Source organism: Rhinoderma darwinii, chromosome 1, assembly GCF_050947455.1.
Source record: "Rhinoderma darwinii isolate aRhiDar2 chromosome 1, aRhiDar2.hap1, whole genome shotgun sequence".
NCBI lineage: Eukaryota > Metazoa > Chordata > Amphibia > Anura > Rhinodermatidae > Rhinoderma > Rhinoderma darwinii.
Genome location: NC_134687.1, coordinates 127,807,805 through 127,826,631, shown reverse-complemented (window position 1 = coordinate 127,826,631; position 18,827 = coordinate 127,807,805). Strand labels below are relative to the sequence as shown.

Genomic DNA, 18,827 nt, shown 5'->3' with positions numbered 1-18,827 from the left:
AAGAAGGCCATATACAAGTCATATAATAGTGTTAATCCTCCTATATGTGCACACATACAATGGTTTAGTTAGGTATGCTTTTATTCTTTCATAAGCATGAGAGTGAATTTACTTTAAACATTTAATAATCATTTCATTTCATATATTTATTTTGCACAGATGGTATGAATTTAGGTTTTTCAAGCATGAGGAGTTGCAGCAATGGAGGGAGCACAAAACGTTTTAGATACATTAGATATGTTGAGATACATAGTAATAGCTTGTCATTCATATCCTCTAGTTACACCACTTACTTTTAAGCTCACTGAATACTCCTGACATACTTTGGTGAAACAAAAGATCATGCTGCCACAATTTCCCTTATGAGAAACTGGACAACAGCTTGCTTTAGGGGGCTCACAGGTCATATTTCCGCACCTGCAGAGCTGACAGTGACAAAGGATGTGAGCACTTCACAGAGAATAAAAAGAAGAGCAGCGTCTGCCAGATCTTCTCATTACCATATGTTCTAAGTTATGTCGCAGCCAGGTGACCAGCAAGAGGCAGTGGCAAATTGTATACACTGGTTCAGCGATATTACAGCATCAGAAATATCTCACAATCTATATGGGTCTGACCTGATGATAAGTTCTCCTTAAAGGGATTGTCCAATTTCAGCAAATGAAAGTTATTTTTTTTTGTATAATTACAATTTATACAGTTTTCCCATATACTTTCTGTATTAATTCCTCACGCTTTTCAAGATCTCTTCTTTTTCAGTAGGAACCTTCATTGTTTACTTCCAGAGGATAAAATTCTGTCCATGGTCATGTGATGGACACACAGGTGCACGGCTCGTTACAGTTACATATGTGCATCAGAGCTGTGGCTTTTAACTACCCCACCACCTGTGTGTCTATCACATGACCATGGACAGAATATTATCCATTGGAAGTAAATAATGAAGGTTCCTACTGAATAACAGCAAGCAGAGAACTTGAAAACCGTGAGGAATTAATTCAGAAAGTACAATAGAAAATGGTGTAACTTTTAATTAGACAAAACATTTATTTGTTAAAACCAGACAACCCCTTTAAGTGTAAGGGCTCATGCACACAATCGCATTGATTTTACAGTCCGCAAAACCACGGGTCCATTGAAAACCTTTGTTGTGCATCTGTGTGTCATCAGGACTCACGGATCCAAAACAATTCACCAGTATTGGTGAACCCACAATTCCGTACTGTAAAATATGTCCTGCGTTTTTGTGGTCCGGATTTGTGGCCCCCACGGTCGTGTGCATGGGGCCACAGAAATAAATGGGCCTGCAATTTATTGTAGCCACAAAAGCACGGTTGTGTGCATGAGGCCTAACACAATAAAGTGACTGACTAACTAAAACAACACAACTAAAAGAGAATGATGGCAGCGTACCATGGCTGGTCTTGAAAATATCACAATGCATGTTTCCAGAAATATCGAATACCACATTGGGAATATTTTTTTTATGCTGGAATATAAAACCTGTTAAAGAGTGTTTGTTTTAATGTTTTGGCGCCACATGTTTTAAATAGCTCAGCGAGGTTTGTAACTACTGATATCAGTGTTATTTTATGTCTTAGTGAATGGAACGCCAAGTAGCCAGCTGTCTACACCAAAATCTACTAAATCTTCTTGTTCATCACCAACAAGTCCAGGAAGTTATCGAGGTCTAAAGGTAAGATAAAAAGCTATAAAATATATGATTAATGTAACCTCGCTCAAAGACTGGTTCTCCTTATCAACCAACTGGAAGCGAGGGGATATTCCCGCAATACTCCCTAGGAAAAATATGCAAACCTGTCAGTCAATAGGAAGAAAATAGTTTCTAAAGTGCCATATACACACCTCACCTCTACTACTGTCTCATTCTAACATGACTTGAACATTTTTAAAAAGTAATAAATAACATTGATAAAAATATAAATGATTTATGTATTAGCTAACCAGTCAACTGTGCTATTCATTCCGTCAAAAAAAACAAAACCCTTTCACAACGATGACAAACGGAAACCATTCGCAAAATATCTGTCACCATTGAGATCAATGGTGATGCAAACGGAAGCTATGGTTTCCGTTTGCCATTCTGTTGAGGGGTTCCCCCGACAGAAAGCTCAGACGGAACCCCTCGGCGGAAGGACAACGCTGATGTGAACAGGCCCTTAACTTGTTTATTTCTTCTATGCTTTCATTTCAAAGTACATTTGAGACACTAAACTGTGTAAATATCAATAAAAACTGGAAAAATTGAGGTGTTCTAAAACTTTTGACCAGTAGTATATATGTACATTTATGTTGTATAACAATTCATTGGCAGATAATACATACCTAATATCTGACATGATAAGGAGGACCTGAATTTATACTCAGTAACACAAATTATATTGGCAGACAAACTGCAGCTATACAAAGCGGAAACATACTCATTGTACCGTATACTCAAGGAACGTATTCCTTACAGACAGAAAAAAATTGCTAGTCCAAATAACAGTTCTGAAAACCGAGCTTTTCCCGTACAGCTCTATATAATGGTTGAGAAGTTGTTCTTGGCGCTGGTTCATTCTAGTACTGTACTCCGTCCTCGAGCCGTCCAGCCTTATCTATTTACTGATGAGCCTTGGATTATTTCTTCTTGGGGAAGGAACCTTTAAATTAGAACCCCAAGTCTGGCAATGAAGAAGTCATGTAAATAGATACAGTTCTTTAATTATTTACATAGTAGAAATATATTCCACAACACTGAATAATGAACACATTTAGTGCTTTTATCTCATAGCAAGTTCATTTGTTTTTCTATTTCTCGAGTTTAGTGAAGGGAGCCAAATAAATAATTGGATGGTTGCACTGTTGCTATTTGGCAGCAGATTTCCAGTGTCAGCATTACTATAAATCATATGTTTTGTTTGTCAGAACAGTCTTGCTTGCTTTATAAGGCTCACCATCCCGGTGTATAAATATGCCTATATGTGCCTACAATATGACCATTCAACTTTAGCAGATCTGAGGTCTCAGCGGGGGGAACTTTTATTATCTTCCCTTTAATTTAATCTAGAGCAAGAGCTCAACCTACCTTGTGGCTGTGATGTACACAATGTCAGGATGAGTTTAATTGATCATGGAAGGTTTTCCAAAATGTGCATCTGTATAAGTAGATTTTGTATTTCTGCTCTTGTAAACACTAGATGGTTGAGGGACAATTCCAACCAACCTACATCTGCACAAACCCCTTACACCAGTAAAGCCAATACTGTCAATTAAACCATTACGGATTCTACATGTAAACATAACTCACTGGTAAATATTCCTCCAGCAGCTGAAATTGATACATTGAAGTTTATATAAATTGCGCACTATGGAGGAAAGTTGTGTTAATGCTCTAGAGTTTCTTTAAAAAAGTTTGTGATAGGTGATCTATAGGTTTCAAGATTTTTTTTTATTTACAATGTACCTACCTGTAAAATGCAAGTTGCTTAAAATTGGCTACCTATTCTAAGTTTACATTTCTTCATAATTAATACATAATAAGTAGTTTGATTAAATGATCATGAAAATGGAAAGATTGCAGTGGACTTTAAATAAACATATTGTCATAACTAATTTGTAACATATAGAAACTGTTATTGGCCCATGTATTGAGACCTCATCTCAGCTTAACAAAGATGGGTCATCACGATGCAATACAGTCTACAGGCTGTCATTATTTCTCCCAAGTGAAGCCGAGAAAGTCCAACAGGAGCCAAAGGGGCATGGTGCTCTGACAAGTACTAGAGACCCTTCTTTCTAGCAATGCCGTTCTGACTAGTCTCCATATTGGGCCAGAGCAATGTCTGTGGAGATAAGAGCTGTTCATGCAGTTATGTCAGTGTTTCCACATCCGGTAGTAAAAACCAGTAAAGCAATGTGTTCAGAAGAGCCATCTTTATAGGTACTGTGGCGGAGCACCGACATACAAATTTACTTACATACGTGGGTCTGGAAGAGCAGTTGAATAGGATTTCCTAAATAGGAATGTATGCAGTTGTTAGCCATAAACATTGTATAGTAACAAATGATCTTTACATTTCTAGATTTCGCTTCATTCAGGATCAATTTCTAATGTGAATGGTCTTCCTGAAGGTCCTGATAGTCCTGAAGGTAAGTTCAGTAAGACAGTGGTACTAGACCTTCCCATGGCCAAGTTATAATCCTGATGAACAAACATGTAATACCATGAAAAAGTCTTGTTAATGTTTAGTACAGTAACTAAAAAGAAGTATTAAAACTGTATTGTTTATAATACATAAAAATTCCAGGCATTGTCTATGTAATAGTGATTACACTCTTGAGAGTTTAATGAGTTTGCAATGTCCACCAACACCGGTGAAAATTCAGTAGTGTATTCACTATAGGTAACCACGAAGGGTTGCAGATCCATGTATACTCCGTTCCATGCTGAGAAGCATCTCCTATATAAATGCATTCAATTTCTTTCCCAATACCGATCTGTTTATTTATTAATGTTATGGCAAGTTATATTTCTGAGAAAGAGGAGTAATAATAATGTCAATGAATGAAGAGAACAGTGAGTCTTTCATTAGGTTGTTATCATAATATGCAATGTAGTGTCACTTTGTACATATTTTATAACACTGGGATTTATACTCTTAAGAAATTGTGAAATTATTTTGTACTATACAATATTAATGGAAAGTTCCTGGCACAATATGCCGAATGTGTTCGTGGGGGCTCGTATTCACCCAGCATATGCCAAAAGAGTGCACTTTTGAAATACGCTGGGCTGGTATCCATCGCCACAACTTTTTTTCACTATATAGAATAGCGTAGTACACTATGCTGTTCTTTACAGAGGCATGCATTGAAAAAAAACCACATCACGCGCTATACAATTTTTACAATGGGTGCCTATTGATAACAGTGGAATACATCGCAGCCTTCCGTCAGAGGTATGAATCGGGAAATCCTCCGGATGTATACCTCCAACAGAAGGCCCAAATGTAAAGAACAGTGCCTAATACAGACAAGACTCTAGCTCTGTAACTAATCCCATCAAACTTATTTTTACTACAATGTGTCAAATTCAGAAATTGTATTTAATGAACTTCCCAGACAGGTGAACTAGGTGTTATACCCTTAATGTTCAAAACGCAGAACTGAATCACAAGTACAGAGTAAAATGGAAGGCATCGGGACCATAAATGAAGTCGTAGATAATGTACATGAAAACTATAAACAAAATGTTACATTTACTAACAAATAATTCAAGCCATTACTATAAGAGCAAATTAAACAAGTAAACAGAAAGATCAGTGTGAAAATTCCCAGGTGGAAGTGATGCCAGTGATGATTTATTAATGACCTGGTGTCCCTGGTACACAGTAGTATATGCATTTGCCAACCACTGGGCAGCCACATTGAAGAGGCTCAAGAACGACAGCAACTCCAAAGCCACTAGTTGGGAAACACTGATATACAATACAGTACAGTGATGGTGACAGGCAGTGTAGAAGCGTTCAGTTACACACCCCAAACCATGAAATAAATCCTATAAGCAGTGGCGTAACTACCGCCGTAGCAGCAGTAGCAGCTGCTACGGGACCCGCGGCATGAGGGGGCCCGTGTCGCCCGCCGGCACAGGCCCCCACCATGGTCGGAGGCTCCGCTAGCAGCCGCTATGGCTGCTACAGCGCGACGCCACTGAACACTACGGCAGAGCAGGGAGGTATCTCCCCGCTCTGCCATTAAACAAAAGACATGTATCCCCTATCCACAGGATTGGGGATAAATGTGTGATCGCTGGCAGCGATAAGGAGAACGGGGGACTGAAAGTCCCCTGAAGTTCTCCATCACAAACCTCGGACTTCCGGGGTCTGTGTCGGCATCTCCGGAGAAATGAATGGAGCGTCGGTCCCGCTTGTGCGCATGCGTGACCAGCGCTCCTTTCATTTTTAGTGAGCTGCGCAAACGCCGCAAGTCAGAGGTTAGTCATGGAGAACTTGGGGGGGAATTTCAGTCCCCCGTTCTCCCTATCGCTGCCAGCGATCACACGTCTCCCCTATCCTGTGGATAGGGGATACATGTCTTTTATTAGGACACACTGTAGGTCGCATTTTTTTGGGAGGGGGGACGCTGTATGGCGTTCCCTACAGGGGGGACGCTGTATGGCGTTCCCTACAGGGGGGGGCTGTATGGCGTTCCCTACAGGGGGGGACGCTGTATGGCGTTCCCTACAGGGGGGGACGCTGTATGGCGTTCCCTACAGGGGGGGGACGCTGTATGGCATTCCCTACAGGGGGGGACGCTGTATGGCTTTCCCTACAGGGGGGATGCTGTATGGCGTTCCCTACAGGTGGGGACGCTGTATGGCGTTCCCTACAGGGGGGGGCTGTATGGCGTTCCCTACAGGGGGGCTGTATGGCGTTCCCTACAGGGGGGGGCTGTATGGCGTTCCCTACAGACCCCCCCTGTAGGTAACGCCATACAGACTCCCTGTAGGTAACGCCATACAGTCCCCCCTGTAGATAGCGCCATACAGTCCCCCTGTAGATAGCGCCATACAGCCCCCCTGCAGATAGCGCCATACAGCCCCCCTGTAGATAGCTCCATACAGCCCCCCCCTGTAGATAGTGCCATACAGCCCCCCCCCTGTAGGGAACACCATACAGTCCCCCCCCTGTAGGGAACGCCATACACCCCCCCTGTACGGAACGCCATATAGTCCCCCCTTAGATAACGCCATACAGCTCCCCCGTAGATAACGCCATACAGCACCCTCTGTAGATAGCGCCATACAGCCCCTCTGTAGATATCTACAAAGGGGGCTGTATGGCGTTATCTACAGGGGGGCTGTATGGCGTTATCAAAAGGGGGGGTTTGTAAAAAAGGCACTATCTACAAGGGGGGGGGTTGTGTGACACCCGGGGGAGGGGGGTCTTTCCTAGTTACGCCCCTGTCTATAAGTTGGTGTTACCTCCATATGTAGCTCAAGTAATAACTAACCTTCTATTTTAGTGAAGGTTAAATTTGTCAAAATCTTATTAAATAAGGTAGTGTCTTTGTTTGGTGTCATGTTCTGTCCATTCAATAAACTATTGTGCTATTTGTTATTGGGTGTTGTGTTTCACAAACAGTTAACTGTTTTTTTGGGGGTTTTTTTTCAAAGGACTTAACGGAAATAGGTATCTTGATGCTTCCATAATCCTGGAGAAATATAAAATAGGGAAAGTAATTGGAGATGGCAACTTTGCTGTTGTGAAAGAATGTGTTGAAAGGTGCGTATTTTTATGTATAGACGGATGCGACTACTGTCTTTGATAACCTGTAACTCTGTAAAACAAAGCACAGGTATAATATGTAGATTGTGAGTTTGCTAACCACTTCTGCCCAGTTCTCTGATAGTGTAAATTAAAAAGTCACCACTAGTGGCACTGTGGCCAGAGACGAAAAAATAAACTGTATTAGTCTAAAAAAGATGTGCTTGGCGGACCAACAAGCTGCAGCAGTGTGAACCAACTGGAATATGTGGCTGCTGTAGGGGAAATGTCTAGAGTTAGGCTGGGTTCACACGACCTATTTTCAGACGTAAACGAGGCGTATTATGCCTCGTTTTAGGCTCGGTTCACACGACCTATTTTCAGGCGTAAACGAGGCATATTATGCCTCGTTTTACACCTGAAAATAGGGCTACAATACGTCGGCAAACATCTGCCCATTCATTTGAATGGGTTTGCCGACGTACTGTGCAGACGACCTGTAATTTACAGCTGTCAAACGACGACGCGTAAATTGACTGCCTCGGCAAAGAAGTGCAGGGCACTTCTTTGCAACGTAATTTGAGCCGTTCTTCATTGAACTCAATGAAGAGCAGCTCAAGATTTACGAGCGTCACAGACGCCTCGTATATTACGAGGAGGAGCATTTACGTGTGAAACGAGGCAGCTGTTTTCTCTTGAAAACAGTCTGTCTTTTCACACGTAAATACCTGCTATCGTGTGCACATACCCTTACGTCTGAAAATAGGGCTATAATACGTCGGCAAACATCTGCCCATTCATTTGAATGGGTTTGCCGACGTACTGTGCAGACAACCTGTCATTTACGCGTCGTCATTTGACAGCTGTCAAACGACGACGCGTAAAAATACAGCCTCGTCAAAAGAAGTGCAGGACACTTCTTTCAGACGTAATTTGAGCCGTTTTTCATTGAACTCAATGAAGCACAGCTCAAAATTTACGGCTGTCAGAGAAGCCTCGCAAAATGCGAGGAGGAGCATTTACGTCTGAAACGAGGCAGCTGTTTTCTCCTTAAAACAGTCTGTCTTTTCAGACGTAAAAGCCTGCTACTGTGTGCACATACCCTAATACTGCTCTCATATAAAAAGGGTTGTCTGTGATAAAGAGAACTCCTTTAAATTTGGTAAAAACTGGTTAATATAACAAAATGTAGCTTTGTACTCATCCCTGTGAACACTTTTAAAATAGGACGTTAACTGTGACATGTCAAAGCCCTAAAACCAATCTATGTCTTAAATAAAACAGACAATATGAGTCACACAGGCCCAGCTTCTAACACGGAATTACTTAGAAGTGATAATTAGTGTGAGATTTGTAGCCAAAAATACTCATTTAAAACAGACTTTACATATTCTTTCTGTTACTTTTTTGTTAGATGAGGTTTCCACTTCCATTATAAGCACATTAAAATATGACCTCGCCTGTAGCCGAATCTATATAAAAAAAAATACTATCCATTTCCTAATTTGATGTATATATTCTTTTTTTTGGCAGGTCTACAGGAAAGGAGTATGCATTAAAAATCATAGACAAGGCAAAGTGCTGTGGAAAGGTAACCCAGGTTTTAGTGTTTTCAATTACTTTATATTAATAACTTTATTTATATGTGGATCATTAGTGTAATGTTGTGTTGGCGTAATGAATGAGAGGTCCTGTTCTATACTACAACGTAGTTCATATAAATTATACAATTCCAGGCACGGACACAAAGTAATAATGCACCCTGTTTGGTTGATGTGGGCAATTCCTCTAGTTTTATTTGCACAAGTTTTGATAAATCTCCCCCAGTATGTCCTATTGGACTGTAATGAAGCTCCAAATCCATTCTTCAAAGGAAGTAACAGTAAGACGCATAGGAATCCGGATGGGAGGAGAATCTGGAAGTGTTAACCCCTTTAGGACACAGCCTGTTTTGGCATTAACCCCTTTAGGACGCAGCCTGTTTTGGCATTAACCCCTTTAGGATGCAGCCTGTTTTGGCCTTGTGGCACAGCCGATTTTTTCAAATCTGACATGTGTCAGTTTATGTGGTAATAACTCCGGAATGCTTTTACCTAGCCAAGCGATTCTGAGATTGTTTTCTCATGACATATTGTACTTTATGATAGTGGAAAAATTTGGTCGATAAATTCAATATTTATTCGTGAAAAACACCAAAATGTAGAAAAAATGTGCATTTTTCTAAATTTAAATGTATCTGCTTGTAAAACAGATAGTAATACTACACAAAATAGTCACTAGTTACCATTTGCCATATGTGTACTTTATATTTGCATTGTTTTTTGAACATCCTTTTATTTTTCTAGGACGTTACAAGGCTTAGAACTTTAGCAGAAATTTCTCACATTTTCAAGAAAAATTCAAAAGGCTATTTTTACAGGGACCAGTTTAGATCTGAAGTGGGTTTGAGGGCCTTATATATTAGAATCCCATATAAAATCACCCCATTTTAAAAACTGCACCCCTCAAAGTATTCAAAACAGCATTCAGAAAGTTTCTTAAGCCTTTAGGCGTTTCACAGGAAATAAAGCAATGTAGGGGGGAAATTTACAAATGTACAAATTTTTTTGCATAAATTAATTTGTAATAAAAAAATTGTGTAACACAGAAGGTTTTACCAGAGAAATACAACTCAATATTTATTGCCCAGGTCCTGCAGTTTTTAGGAATAAAATGGACCGAAACACCGGCCTCAGTAGCAAAGGAGCACCTACAGGATTTTGGGGCCTGCTTATTTTTAGATTATATTTTAGGCACCATGTCTGGTTTGAAGAGGTCTTGTGGTGCCAAAACAGTGGAAACTCCCCAAAAGTGACCCCATTTTGGAAACTAGACCCCTCAAGGAATTTATCTAGGGGTATAGTTAGCACTTTGACCCCACAGGTATTTTGCTATATTTATTGGAGTAAGGCCTCATGCACACGACTGTATTTTTTCCCACCCGTAAATACTGGCGTAAATACGGGTCCGGTGTCACACGTATTCCACCCGTTTTGCACCAGTATTTACGAACCCATGCCCGTAAATATGGGTCCGGTGTCACCCGTATTCCACCCGTATTTACGGGCACGTTTTTGGCGGCAAAATAGCACTGCACTAATCGGCAGCCCCTTCTCTCTATCAGTGCAGGATAGAGAGAAGGGACAGCCTTTTCTGTAATAAAAGTTAAAGAAATTCATACTTACCTGGCCGTTGTCTTGGTGACGCGTCCCTCTCTTCACATCCAGCCCGACATCCCTGGATGACGCGGCAGTCCATGTGACCGCTGCAGCCTGTGATTGACCTGTGATTGGCTGCAGCGGTCACATGGCCTGAAACGTCATCCAGGACGTCGGGCCGGATGTCGAGAGGGACGCGTCACCAAGGCAACGGGCGGGAGACCGGACTGGAGGAAGCAGGAAGTTGTCGGTAAGTATGAAAGTCTTTTATTTTTATTTTTTACAGGTTTATACTGATCGGTAGTCACTGTCCAGGGTGCTGAAAGAGTTACTGCCGATCAGTTAACTCTTTCAGCTCCCTGGACAGTGACTATTTACTGACGTCGCTTAGCAACGCTGCCGTAATGACGGGTGCACACATGTAGCCACCCGTCATTACGAGAGCTCCATAGACTTCTATGGACTGTCCGTGCCGTTATTACGGCCTGAAATAGGACATGTTCTATCTTTTTCAACGGCACGGGCACCTTCCCGTGAGAAAACGGGAAGGCACCCGTCGCCAATAGAAGTCTATGAGCCCGTTATTACGGGTCGTGATTACGACCCGTAATAACGGGAGTTTTTATGGTCGTGTGCATGAGGCCTTAGTCTGTGAAAATGAAAATCTACTTTTTTTGTGAAAAACTTAGAAATTTTTAATATTTACAAGGAATAAAGAAGAAAATGCACCCCAACATTTGTAAAGCATCTTCTCCCGATTACGGAAATACCCCATATGTGGTAATAAACTGCTGTTTGGACCCACGGCAGCGCTCAGAAGGGAGGGAGCTCCATTTGGATTTTGGAGCGCAGATTTTGCTGGATTGGTTTTCAGTGCCATGTCGCGTTTGCAACGCCCTGGAGGGAACAAAACAGTGGAAACACCCCAAAAGTGCCCCCATTTGGGAAACTACACCCCTCACGGAATTTTTTTAGGGGCATAGTAAGCATTTGTTACCACACAGGTTTTTTGCAGAATTTAGTAGAATTAGGCCGTGAAAATGAATATAAACATTGTTGTCCACTAAAATGTTGAATTTTTTCATTTTCACAAGGGATAAAGGAGAAAAAGTCGCCCTAAATTTGTAACACAATCTCTCCCGAGTATGACAATACCCCACATGTGGTAGTAATTAATTTTTTTAATAGAAATTAATTAGCCTTTGCAGGACTGATCCTTTTTTGCTTTTCCATTTTAGTTTTTCACTCCACACCTTCCAAACGCCATAACTTTTTTATTTTTCCATGAATTGAGCGGTGTGAGGGCTTATTTTTGGCAAGACGAGCTGTAGTTTTTATTGGTACCATTTTTTGGTACATGCAACTTTTTGATCACTTTTTTATTACATTTTATTTAGAGCTTTGGTGACCAAAAAACAGTGATTTTAGCGGGTTAAATTCTTTATTTCTTACGGCGTTCATAATGCGCTATAAATGACAATTTTACTTTATTCTGCGGGTCGGTACGATTACGGCAATACCATATGTATATAGTTCAATAAAATCACTTATATCAATCATTTATTTTCTGTGTCACCATATTCTGAGAGCAGTAACTTTTTTATTTTTCAGTCAAAAAAGCTGTGTAAGGACTTGTTTTTTGCGGGACGGGTTGTAGTTTTTATTGGTACTATTTTTGGGTACATGCGACTTTTTGATCACTTTTTATTCTATATTTTGTGAGGGGTGGTGACCAAAAAATAGTGATTCTGGCATTGTTTTTAGTTTGTTTTTTTTGCGGCGTTCACCGTGCGGTAAAAATAACATTATAGTTTTATAGATTGGGTCGTTACGAATGCGGTGATACCAAATATGTGTACTGTTTTTTTAACGTTTTCATTTTTTCCCTATAATAAGAGACTTATTATAGGAAAATCTTTTCTTTTTACACTTTTGTAAAACATTTTTACTAACTTTTATTTTACTTTCTACACTTTCTTTTTTTTACCTGCAGCTCTGCTCACTGCTAGAATACATTACAATACCTAGGTAGTATAATGTATTCCAACTGTCAGTGTGACGTCACAGTCACTCTGACAGTTAGTCTACGAGGGGCTGGTCCTCATAGGCTTCCGTACATGGCAGACCCGGAAACCGTTGTCTGGCTCCCGGGTGCCATCACAAGCATCAGCCGCCCCCCATGTGCTACAAACCCCCTACATGCGGAGATCGCAATCGAGCCCCGCATTTAACGGGTTAATTTCCGAAATCAGCGGCAATGAGCCGCTGATTGGCAACAGTGGAGTGTCAGCTGTCAGGGCAGCTGACCTCCTGGTTCCCGATGCACACTGTCACAGACACTGTCATCGACAGTGCGCATCGCGTACGGCAGTGACGTCCTGTCACTCTGACAGGAAGTCTATCAGGAGGCTGGTCCTGATAGGCTTCCGTACATGGCAGACACGGAGGCCATTACTTGGCCTTCGGTCGCCATGCTAGCCATCTGCAAACCACTGTCGATGTGCTAGAAACCCCTGAATGCGGTGATTGCAATCGATCACCGCAATTAAGGGGTTAATTGCCGAAATCAGCGGAAATAAGCCGCTGATCGGCATATAGTGTAGTGTCAGCTGTCAGGGACAGCTGGCCTCTCGTTTGCCGGTGCACACTGTCGCCGACAGTGTGCACCGGGAACCGCACAGTAACATCGTTGATTGGCGCTTGTTTGCTCCTGTCACACGGAGCTATGGATGGGGACGAGCGGTCGTTACTCCGATCGCTCGTCCCAATACTTTGTTATTATCATGTCGGCAGCGCGTCTCCCTGTTTGCACAGGGAGATGTGCTGCTGACAACAATAATATTTAGCTTTTTTAAATCGATACGACCAGCAGATGATGGATCGTTTTCTCGTTCATCTGCTGATCATTCCCCGGTTTACACAGGGCAATTATCGGCAACGAGCGTTCTATGAACGCTCGTCTACCGATAATCACCCAGTGTAAAACCCCCTTCAATTTATACACTGAGACCAATGGGTTTGTCCACGCATGTTCTGCATATCACCGAATGTAAGAAAAGTGGTTGTCACTGATGCTGCATGTTGAACACATCTAAACCTAGGCCCAAGCTGCAGATTTGGATTATAGCCAGCAATTACTAAATTGAGTTACATTTGATAGCTTGAAAAGTGAATAGTGAAACACCTTGAGGACACCTGAGCAGTTCTTGTGACTTTTCTCTTGATACTTACCTTGACTTCCCGATCATGTAACAGTGTGTAATGAAATGAAGCTGATCATCTTGTCTGTCTTCTGTCTGTAAAAATCTTCTTATCTACTACTGTATCTTCATAGTCTTTGATGGGATTTGCAACTCATGAAAATAAAGTATCATGTTTTGTTTTTTGGACGTGTTTGATAAGGGGCCTGAGAGTTTCCTAAACTTTCCTTACAATTTCTTGTATGTTACAATAGCCACAGTTTTACATTGTTTTCTTGTGGTTCATCTTGTGGAGAAGTGCAAAAGCTTTTTAGTGTTAGCAACTGATTTATTTAGAGGATATATTAAAACTCATTCACATTAAAAGTCATTCAGATTTATTTTTATCAGCAAATGGCTTATCATGTTTTAGTTACTGTAACTTATATTTTCATTCTATTCTGTTATACTCTGTGGCTAGTCTGTAAGACCCGTAGAACATACTATTCACATTGACTGCTTACAAAGATGGTATATCAATGGAGTTCACAGATTAAAGTGTACACTTTCTAGTGACCCAATGTGCATAAAGTTTTGTGTTATCCACTAGTTAGGCCTAGTTGACATCTCGTTATTGAACTAAGTTTATTGTGTACGTCCGGAAAGCAACATTGTACACGCTAAAAGTGTCCATAGGGCTCTATTATCTCAACGGAGGCAAAAACAGTGTCCTTTTGACCTCCGTTCGGATGGTATATGTCAGTATGCCTCTTTTTTTTTTTTAAGACTGGAATAGCATAGTAGACTACGCTATTCCATCATGAGGGATCCCACAAAAGAAGCGTAGCAGTATATGTTCTTTTTTTAACATGGGAGCCTATTTGTGGTAGATGCTATTGTATGGCATCTGTCACTGGCATACATTAATTGTATACGTGGGGGAGCTTCCCCAGGGCCGGAGAAGCCCCCGGCCCGGGGATGCTGGCTCTGGGGACGCTCATGACGTCACTGTCCATATATGGACAGTGACTTCAGGAGCTTCCCCACAGTCGAAGTCCTGGAGCAGATCGATTCTCTAGCTCTGCTCCGCGACTCCAGCATTGTAAAGCTTCCCCAGGGCAGATGACCCCGACCACGGTGCTTCTGATGCTTTGGCTCTGAAGCTCCTGACATCACTGTCCATATATGCGCTTTGGCTAGCGCTCTGTCAGGGGCATTTAGCCAACATATCCCTCTGTATGCCTATACAGTGGGATACTTTGCAGCCTTCCATTGGAGTTATACGTCCTCCCGACATATACCTCCAATGAAGGCAATAAGCTGTTGTGAACAAGGCCTTATTTCTTCAGTATGGTGATAGTTGCCAAAGCCATTTTCTGCCTGTATATTAGCCTGGCGCTATGAGAGTTTATCTCCAAATCTATGATGGGACATTATTGTATCCAGGTCCATAACTATTGTAGCTATAAACTCCTCTTCATAACTACAGACAGGCAACACTCAGAAACAAGAAGATACCTTATATTTAATATTTACTGTACTATGTAATGTGTTGCAGCTCTTTCTGGTCAGTTGTTTAGCTAAATGTAGCAAAAGATTTTCCGCATACTTCATTTGCCTGACCATTTTCTACAGATTCCATAGATTTTGAGGAGCATGTGTAAACTGTTCATCCTGAAGAGTGACTGTTCTTATATGGCCATGATACCAAGCCGAGCCAAGCATGCATGTCAGTGGAAGCATTGGTCATTTTAATTAATTAAATTTAATGTCTTAAATGATAATACCTCTAATTCAAGACTTCTGACCACTTCAGGAGCATCTGATTGAGAATGAGGTGTCAATACTTCGCCAAGTTAAACATCCCAATATTATTATGCTCATAGAAGAGATGGACACTTCAACAGAGCTCTATCTGGTGATGGAATTAGTCAAGGTAAGAGGATTATTCAAATTTCATTAATCATAAATGGCCATTCCACAGAGGATTTAATAAGATTACCTGATTGTAAATAGGATGATATAGTATATCCAGTAATTGCTTAAGAAAACCCCTAAATTGAACAGTTATTTAAACATTGATATGATAGGAACAGAAGGCCAAGCAATGTACAAATAACTTAATATATTCTGTTATTTTATCTTCATTTTCTTCCAATCTTGTTAGAGCATAAGATGAAGTATATATATGTTTAAAATATTTATTGGAAATATCTCATATGATAGGGTTTTAATTTAGTTTGTAATTATTCAATAATTTTGTTAAGAATCAAATAACATTCAAAGTAAATTATAACAAGTTAAGCATGGTTTGAAGGTGTCATATGTTTCATGGTTCTTGGAAAAATACCACAGAAAAATCCATTTATTACTAGTCTTTAGAGTTTTTTGGACCAATGTAACATATGTAGTGGAAACCGTAATGTATCATTTCAAAAACCAGTTTAAGGGGGTTGTCCAGGATTAGAAAAGCATGGTTGAATTCTTCCAAAAACTTCACTGTTGTCTGTGGTACTGTACCCCAGCTCTATTCTGCTGATCTGCAGTACCAGACACAACCTACATCCAGGGGTTTCCACAAGAGAGACCTGTTTTTCTAATCCTGGACAACCACTTTTAAGCTCTGTTCACACTGACGTCATGGCATCCATTTTTACTTTTAGATGGATTTGTCATGATGCATAAGGATCCATTTTGGTTTTCTCCCCATGAAATATAATGGTCCACTGGTTTTTGTCAAGTTTCAGTTTTTTTTTACTGGATCGGATAGTGCAGCAATGGGGATTTAGGAAATGCTTTATTCTACTAAAACATCTGAAATATATATATTTTTGTGGAGAAACGACCTGCCATTTTACAGTGTACCTATCATTGAAACAAGCTTCTGACTATCTTTGGCCCATCTGCAACTTTCAACTAGTGCAGAAGAGTGCTGTCTAGAAAAGTTTATGAGAACTGAAGGGGTACAATGCTAAGCAGAGTGATTGTACTCCTTGTCTCTAGTGATTGATGGGGTTCTCAGCACTTGGACCTCTGCTGACCGCAACTTCTGGGATTTCTCTATATCTGCTTGCGAGAACATGTTTTCCTAATTTCTAATATGTTTTATAATCCCATTTTCCATACGGCTAGGGTGGAGACTTATTTGACGCAATCACATCTTCAACAAAGTATACAGAACGAGACGCAAGTGCAATGATATATAATCTTGCTAGCGCTATGAAATATCTTCACAGCCTTTATATTGTCCATAGAGACATCAAGCCTGAAAACCTTCTGGTAAGTCAGAAATTAATAGATAACTTACAAGCTGATCTAAACGAACACAAATATTTGCAATGTCCATATATTTTGCATGTTCGCTTGGTTTGGTTGCAATGGCTCTGTCACTAGAGTTGTTCTTAACATTTAAACACTGTTACATCAGTATTCTAAAACCCCTCTTACCTGGGGGAAATGTTAATTCAAAGACGCAATTATGACCCTGTTTGTGACCATCAAAGATTGCATTTAAAAAACTTGACAGGGTAAACTGACTTAATGAGGACGTGTCAGCTATCCTGATATGTCTGTTTTACAAAATACATGTAGTCGTAGTCCCCATAAAATAAAAATTCTGGAACATATTTTCTTAAAACTCTTCGTTGTGCCGATCATTTATTATTCCTTCTAGAAATGTATGAATAAATTGACAACTGGGTGTTACGAGTTGGAGGTGTGTCCTTACACAGTTTTACACTGTCCAATCAGTACATTCAGTTCCAGACTGTGTAGGGACACGCTCTTTTAACAGGGGGAATGCTAACACCCAGTTGTCAATTTATTTATACATTTCAAGGATGCAAAGTTCTCCAGCATTCTTCATGGGGAATTTAAGTATTTACGTAAACAGACATGTCAGGAGATCTGTATAACCTACAAAATAAACCTCTCCAAAATTAAATGGGCTCCTTTATCCACAAATAAAAAAAGAAATGCAATCGCCCAAGGTATATAAATGCATAGATTCAATTTATTAAGACATTGAATGTAAAATTTTTTATAGAAAATCACAATCAGTTAAAAGGAGAAAAAAATGGCCATAAAATGTCATAGCACTTAAAGAGGCTCTGTCACCAGATTATAAGTGTCCTATCTCCTACATAATCTGATTGGCGCTGTAAGGCTGGGTTCACACGACCTATTTTCAGACGTAAACGAGGCGTATTATGCCTCGTTTTACGTCTGAAAATAGGGCTACAATACGTCGGCAAACATCTGCCCATACATTTGAATGGGTTTGCCGACGTACTGTGCAGACAACCTGTCATTTACGCGTCGTTGTTTGACAGCTGTCAAACGACGACGCGTAAAAATACTGCCTCGTCAAAAGAAGTGCAGGGCACTTCTTTCAGACGGAATTTGAGACATTCTTCATTGAACTCAATGAAGCACAGCTCAAAATTTACGTCCGTCAGAGAAGCCTCGCAAAATGCGGAGGAGGAGCATTTACGTCTGAAACGAGGCAGCTGTTTTCTCCTGAAAACTCTCTGTCTTTTCAGACGTAAAAGCCTCTCATCGTGTGCACATACCCTAATGTAGATAACAGCAGTGGTTTTTATTTTTAAAAACAATCATTTTTGAGCAAGTTATGAGCTAGTTTAGATTTATATAACCTACAAAAGAAGATGCCTGAAGACGAGAAGTATATGAAATTGAGAAAATACTTTATTGAAAAACAACATATAGACGTACAAGGATAAAAAACGAATCCATAAACCAACAGGTTAAAAGGACATACAGGCCATGCAGCTCATAAGGTAAGTAATGTATAAATATAGATGCATGAAAAAATGCCTGGTAATGGACACTATCGCTATAACATTTATCACTATGACAAATGAACCCCTGCCCAACACAGTTAGTATCAACATAAAGTAAAAAAAAAGTTAAAAAAAGCATAATGAGATGATTGTTAAAGCAGGTAAGTGTGAACAAGGCAGAAGGAACACATTGCTAATAAATGAACGAATTGTGATGGGAGAACGTACCCATAATAAGTCCAGGACTGGAAGCACAGCAGTATGTCCACCCCAACGCGCGTTTCGGCGCTAATGCCTTCGTCTGGGGGTAGTGCTGGACAATGTACGTGCCACTTTAAAAAGGGGAGGCCAGCCAATAGAAACAGAGTAACCAAAGTGAGG

At 40.5% G+C, this 18,827-nt stretch overlaps 1 protein-coding gene across 4 annotated transcripts in view; it reads left to right on the top strand.

Annotated features, from left to right (window-relative positions):
- Window positions 1-18,827, top strand: part of DCLK2 (doublecortin like kinase 2) — a 105,374-nt gene that overhangs the window by 60,212 nt on the left and 26,335 nt on the right. For all 4 annotated transcript variants that reach the window (XR_012883018.1, XM_075860363.1, XM_075860362.1 and 1 more), the window contains 6 exons: window positions 1,602-1,696; window positions 4,086-4,152; window positions 7,178-7,286; window positions 8,802-8,859; window positions 15,461-15,580; window positions 16,777-16,923. Coding sequence is in view for 3 of the 4 variants with exons in the window: in XM_075860363.1 (XP_075716478.1) it covers window positions 1,602-1,696; window positions 4,086-4,152; window positions 7,178-7,286; window positions 8,802-8,859; window positions 15,461-15,580; window positions 16,777-16,923 (596 nt within the window). In the remaining variant the exon portion in view is untranslated. The remainder of the gene's footprint in view (window positions 1-1,601; window positions 1,697-4,085; window positions 4,153-7,177; window positions 7,287-8,801; window positions 8,860-15,460; window positions 15,581-16,776; window positions 16,924-18,827) is intronic.